Consider the following 6,345-nt stretch of genomic DNA (forward strand, 5'->3'; position numbering starts at 1 on the left):
CAGGTACAAATCCCACTGTGGCAGAACAGCAAAAACAGCAAATACGCAGATTCTGTTTCTCAGATAATCAAAAAATGTTGTCATTTTTATCCTTTTCATTACAGGAATGCGATTTAAGATAACATAGCAAATCTACGCCTCTCTTAATCATCTGGTCAAAGGTACTAAATGTTTACAATGAATAAAAGGCGCATTGTTCTAAAACAAGTAATATTGTAATTGTTTATTTCTTTTCACAAGATCTACACATTGTTTGTTGCTTGTTTTTTAGTGAAAAAGGTTGAAAAAAAAAGGTACTTTTTCGTATTTTCATTAAATGTTTCGACAAAAACAGCTTCAAGTCCAAACCTTTGCATAAAGCATCTCAAACCTCAAATTGAGATGTTGTTAAACTAAAAGGAAAAACATCAGAAAAACAAAATATTAAAAATTAGCACAAAAAAAAGATGAAATGGCATAAATATGTTACGTCTCTCTATGCTGCGTTGCGCTCGCTGGAATCTGATTGGTTTAGCAGAGGTATGTGGTCTTCTTGTCTGCTATCTGATTGGTCCTTTGAGTCCGTCCCCTTTTCCGAGGTTGCCTGTTCTGCGTCTGAGTCTTCATCCGAGTCTTCCTCATCATTGCCCTCTCCGAGCTTGTCCTCTTGGCCCACTGGCACAGCTCCCTTCCTCTGTGGCAAAACCGTAAAGAAAGCTTCCTGCCAGTCTCGTTTCTCCAGGAAGGCTAGGATGATCTCAAAAACTGCAGCAAGAGGGAAAATGATTGTTTAATTTGTAGCAGGAAACTTAAAAGTAGTATATAACTATGGAAGTTTCCACCGCAGAATCATTTTGTTTTTTACTTTTTTCCTCGCAATCGTGAGTTAATTTCCATCTCGGAATTAGGACTTTATATCACTTCTGAGAAAAAAGTCGTCTCACAATTCTGACTTTATAACTTGCAATTTTCGAGTTTATATCTCACAATTCGGAGGGGAAAAAAAGTCAGAATTGCAGGATTTAAACTCTCAATTGAGTTATAATGTCTGAATTGCAAGAAAAATCTGAATTATGAGATAAAAAGACAATTACTTTTTTTTTTTCGTGGCTGAAACCTCCATACAATACAGAAGTGTCATTTGAATGGATACCCGTTTACACCTGGCATTAAGATGTGTTTTCATCAATCCGATCACAAGTGGACGACCCTAAATACAGGTGTAAACAGGTCTAAAACGCTTTGAGCTTGTCCACTTTTGACCACTTCCAGAGGTAGTCGAAAACGCATTTGACCGGTTTTGCTTTCGTAGTGTGATCGCTCATGTGGTCGAATGTGTTCAAACACCCACAAAAGACCGTCTACTCTCCGCTTACTGAACTAATGTGTAAATATTATGAGAAGAGCTCTAGCCAGACGGGATTTAGACTTTGTTGGCTGAAGACCCGAGTTTGGTTTGAAGACGAAAAACGCACCAAGCACAATGTTCTCTCACCATTCCTGATTTCTAACACTCACACACAGCGTCCGCCGTGATCTTGCGGCTGTCGGAGAAGAAATGAAAGCTAATGCTCTCTGTATGTTTCCGCGTCTCCTTTCGCGTTCATATGTAAATTGTGTGAGTTTATATTGTCCATTAGATTGAAAGATTTGAAAAAGCCCATTCATTTACCCGCCCATAAACCCTCTCCTCATAGAAATCAGGACAGAAGTGTTTGAAAGTGGACAAAAGAGACGGATTAAAACACCAGGTGTAAACAGTAATGTGTCTCCCTCGTCTACTTGTGATCCGAGCGACCAAAATGGATCTTAACTCCAGGTGTAAACGGGGACTAAAGAGAATGTCAGAAAGGGCATCTCACCATGATTGACAGCCAGCACCTTCCGGCTATTCATCTTGACGAAACTGCCCAGCGGAAGCTGAGCATGAGCAATGCCAAGCTCTTGGGCTCGACCAAATGTGATTCCCTGTAACAAAGCATTTGAATTCCCCAAAACCATGAGCTTGTAATGACTTCAAGGTAAAAACATTAAACATTATGACAAGTGCCACCCTATCACTTGTCATCTCAAAATAAAATCTCCTTGCAAGCAGGGGCTGTGAAATTATTTTCTGTGACTTTCAGGAGATAAAACAGTCCCATGTACTTTACACAAATAATCATTTCACTGACTTAAGGAAAATGTCCTTTTTCAGTTCTAACTGTAACAAGCCACTCACCTTATGGTGGTTATGGTCCACTAGACCTCCGATAACATAGGCTTTGGCTTCATCCAGCTCTTCCAGCACATTGGGGGAATCAGACGTGAGGTAGACAAGGTCGTCCTTGCTCAGGATTTCATGAAACGCTTCAGGCTTGACATGGACATCCTACACCACATTGAAATGTCCATGTGTTAAAGGCGTCGCTTTCTATTATCCAACATTCATACATCAAATCTACTCATAAAGACCTTATGTAGCCCCGCCCTTTTCCATAAAATATGCTAAGATATTTTAATATCAGTGTCAGGTAAGATACCGGTCTAGATGACTCTGGTCACTTTTGTGGATTTATTATAAACATCCACTTCTATATACTCATGTGAGGTTTATTTAAATAGGGTTTTAATAATAAATTAAAGTTATATCAATAAGTACTTCATTAAAGACATATGTCTCAGATGTTAGTCCCATCTGAATCGGTACATGAGATCACAGACGTCGGGTGACAAGAATTGTAATCAAACATCATTTAGAAAACTATGGCTATATATTTACAGTATATGGCTATTATAAATTGCAGGTATGCATTTTGTAAACACAAGCCAAAAAGGTTTATATTGTTTGTTTATATTTAAAACAATTTTTTAAATTGTATTTATTTTAAAATGTTTATTATATTGCTAAGATGTCTGCAGCAAACATCAGTTTTGCAACAGCAAATGACATTTACTGTCAGATGACTTTACAAAAGTGCGAACAAAATAAATAACTGTAATATTTATTATAAGTAGTGTCATTTCACATCTTACCTTCCAGTTGACCCAGCCTTTGTTAATTTCATCCATGATTTGCTTCAACTGACCACCGTGACTTGTAAGGTAAAACTGTGAATATGAAAAAGAATTTAAAGGTTTTACTTATATATACTGTATACCAGTGGTTCCCAACCTTTTTTTGTCTGAGACCCCCTTTTTCCCAAGAAAATATTTTAGGACCCCCCTTCACATTTAATGATATTATCGATGATAAACGGTATGTTTACTATAACCAGATATGTTTATGCACAAATAATAGCCTATGATATTGAAAATACAATAACAAAACATCAGTAGGCCCTTTGTAATTTAAAAATGTAAGCCTAGAAGTAGCCTATAAATTGGCCCTATTTGAAATGCAATAACAAAAATATTCACACTGGTGCGTAGGTAAAAAAATAAAGAATATAGGCTATTACTAAATGACTGCTGTCATACTCAATACTTGCATGTTATTTGTGAGGCTTTATTTTTGATGCTTTTGGCGCAATAGCGAGCGATAATAAACTTGCGTTGCAGAATAATGCGTCTTTCGGAAGAACATTGTAGCCGGAACTACTTCTCTCTGTGTACGTCTATGACGAGTCACGCAGGTCCAGGGCTACTTCGCAGCAGCAGCGATCCGAACCCGTGTAAAATAGTCCCAATGTAAACACTCATTATAGGAGTACCATAGTGGCTCAGGATAAGACAAAAACACGGATTGGGAAATGGATCCATGATGAACTCACTCATTATATAAATGTTGTACATTTTTAACAGAAAACAGTTAAGGACTTTTATTTAATTCTCATTGCTCAAAACTTTTCAAAATATGTCGCGACCCCCCGCAGAGCTCGCTGAGGCCCCCTTGTGGGCCGCGACTCCCCTGTTGGGAACCAATGCTGTACACGGGTGAAACTCGAAAAATAAGAATATCGTGCAAAAGTTCATTTATTTCAGTAATTCAACTTAAAGGTGAAACTAATATATTATATAGACTCATTAGATGCAAAGTGAGATATTTCAAGCCTTTATTTGTGATCATTTTGATGATTATGGCTTACAGCTTATGAAAACCCCAAATTCAAACTTAGAATATTGTGAAAAGGTTTTCATAAGCTGTAAGCCATAATCATCAAAATTATAACAAATAAAGGCTTGAAATATCTCACTTGGCATGTAATGAGTCTATATAATATATATATATATACAGTATATATCTGAAGGAAACATGCCTGTACAGGATGGAGGGTGCGTCTGTTCTCAGCATAGGACCTCTGAATCTGCTTGTGAAGTTTCTTTACATCCTACACAATAGGAAATTTGGTTCTTTAAAGTACCTTTCAACAAGATTTTTTTTAGTGCAACAGTTAGATAGCATTATGAAAGTGATCAAAGGAAGTTGTAAGATGCCTTTTACTGAAGTTGTTGCTCACCTTGAGCAGCATGAGGTTATCAAAGCTGCAGTCTATGACCAGTCTGAGAGAGCTGGGCTCTGCCGACCTGCGCAAACGCTTCTTCCCCGTCCACTCCACCCCGTCGTCAGCCTGCGCTTGTCTCTCCAGTTTCCTCTGCTGCTTTCTCTCTTTCCGCTTCTGTCTGTACATTAATGGAAATGTATATAGTGTTTAATGATTAAGCTTTGCCACTAGCAGATACGTTACACTGAACTATTGAAACCAATAGTTGTTTTATTTAGAAAGCATATTGTGTTTACACTTTTTTGCTGATGTGAACCATACCCTAAATTATAGTGTCTCTCATTAAGCATGAGCTGCTTGACCATGTATTAGTAGAGCAAACAGTTTTGTTTTGTTTCGTCAGTTTGAATGGTTACTTGCATAAAAACGTTTTTTTATTTTAGAAATGCAATACTAATACTCAAACACTAAAACTAAAATGGAAATAAATTAAAGTGAATCATCATTCAGAATATGAATAAAAACTATATAAGTGTATACATAAATCATACTAAAATAAGTAGGCTACTGCTTACTTGCGAAGTTCTCTCTGTTCTTCCCATTGTTGACTCTTAAGAAGTTTCTTCCTTTGTCTTTTAGACAGTGTTTCGGTTTCTCCAGTCTGTACGGTCTCATTTTCATCCCTTGTCGATTTATTTTCATTGTTAGCACATTCATGGCTCCTCTCCTGCACTGCAGGTGCATTGGCCATATCGGTGGCCATTCAATCTGAAATGAACTGATTCAAAAGATTCGAGTCACTGAGAAGATTCGGCATCCCGAGCGGAGCAGTAGCCTACTCAAACAAATAACACACACACACACACACACACACACACACACACACACACACACACACACACACACACACACACACACACACACACACACAGATGTAAGAAAAGCTGGTAGAATTTAGACACAATTGTGGTTACCGTATCCGCGTTTAACCGCGACTATGATGCCTAGAAAGCTTTCAAACAAAGACGGCAACTTACAACCTTTATGTCACTTTTGCCTGTGGTATCATGAGCTCTGACTGTTATTTTATTGTATAAAGGTAGCCTATGACTTCCATATTATTTGACATGCAATACATGTTAACTTAAGATATCTACGTCTTACGATATTGGTTAACTTAAGATAGGCTATCTAACATCAGATGTATTCAGAGTCTGACTGTCAAAATGAGGCAAAACGTCAGGGGGACCATAAAACAAGCATGCCGACATACCTTATAAAACGGCCCTTATAATAGTGATAATTTACTTCAAATAGCAGAATTACATGAAAGAGAAAACTACCTCTAAACTGCTGTGTTTGCAGTGGGGCTGTCATCGTGTGCTGGATACTGCGTCATTTAAAAGCGACTCGCTCAGCGTGGGAACGTCAACAGTTCGCCATGTTGGTGAGGGCAAGAGAAGACATCCAGGCATGAGAAATCTTTGTAATGAATTATCCTAGGTTGATAACATCTGTTGTGAGTTGTTTACATGTGTATTAACTTTTGTATATGCATTATAACATTTTTTTGAAACTCTGTAATCCTTTTCACAATTTTCTGGATGTGTATGGCCTTGAATCTGCCATAGGCCTATGTTGTGAGTCATTTAACACTTAAACTAGGACGTTTAACATTGAGATATGCATATATATTGTTAAACTATAAGCCTATACATTTTCAAAAAGGCAAATCCTTATAGTACTAAAAATGTCTCCTTTACAATTCTAAGAATAGTGAATTATTACAAAAAAACAGGGTTGATGTTGAAACCATAGTTGTTTATAATGCAAATATTGTTTTCTATTTTGTTATTTACTCAAACACCATATATGATGTATGTCTGACAGCATGGCTGGCAAAATACCAGCCTCCCAACATATAATGTAACACCATATTATG

At 37.3% G+C, this 6,345-nt stretch overlaps 1 protein-coding gene across 5 annotated transcripts; it reads right to left on the minus strand.

Moving 5' to 3' along the window:
* Positions 1 to 198: 198 nt before the first annotated feature.
* Positions 199 to 5,858, minus strand: trmt10a (tRNA methyltransferase 10A). Of its 5 annotated transcripts, none has more exons than XM_079605248.1 (8): positions 5,747 to 5,858; positions 4,979 to 5,181; positions 4,419 to 4,581; positions 4,218 to 4,289; positions 2,995 to 3,069; positions 2,201 to 2,350; positions 1,842 to 1,947; positions 199 to 744 (listed from the first exon to the last, which is right to left on the minus strand). In XM_079605248.1, the coding sequence occupies exons 2-8, from the start codon at positions 5,164 to 5,166 to the stop codon at positions 476 to 478; spliced, it is 1,023 nt and encodes a 340-aa protein (XP_079461374.1). In that variant the 5' UTR covers positions 5,167 to 5,181; positions 5,747 to 5,858; the 3' UTR covers positions 199 to 475. The 5 variants fall into 5 exon arrangements, with proteins under 5 accessions (XP_079461374.1, XP_079461377.1, XP_079461378.1 ...); XM_079605251.1 differs by having other exon boundaries at positions 4,979 to 5,171; positions 5,747 to 5,852; XM_079605252.1 differs by having other exon boundaries at positions 4,979 to 5,238; positions 5,747 to 5,797.
* Positions 5,859 to 6,345: the final 487 nt, after the last annotated feature.

Source organism: Phoxinus phoxinus, assembly GCF_949152265.1.
Source record: "Phoxinus phoxinus genome assembly, chromosome: 2".
Classification (NCBI taxonomy): domain Eukaryota; kingdom Metazoa; phylum Chordata; class Actinopteri; order Cypriniformes; family Leuciscidae; genus Phoxinus; species Phoxinus phoxinus.

Excerpts from the sequence above, each read along its gene's own strand:
- trmt10a (XM_079605248.1), bottom strand. The coding sequence starts at position 5,166 with ATGGCCACCGATATGGCCAATGCACCTGCAGTGCAGGAGAGGAGCCAT. Across the intron at positions 3,070-4,217 it reads GCACCCTCCATCCTGTACAG|TTTTACCTTACAAGTCACGG; the intron begins GCATGTTTCCTT and ends TCATATTCACAG. Across the intron at positions 1,948-2,200 it reads TGGACCATAACCACCATAAG|GGAATCACATTTGGTCGAGC; the intron begins GTGAGTGGCTTG and ends GCTTTGTTACAG.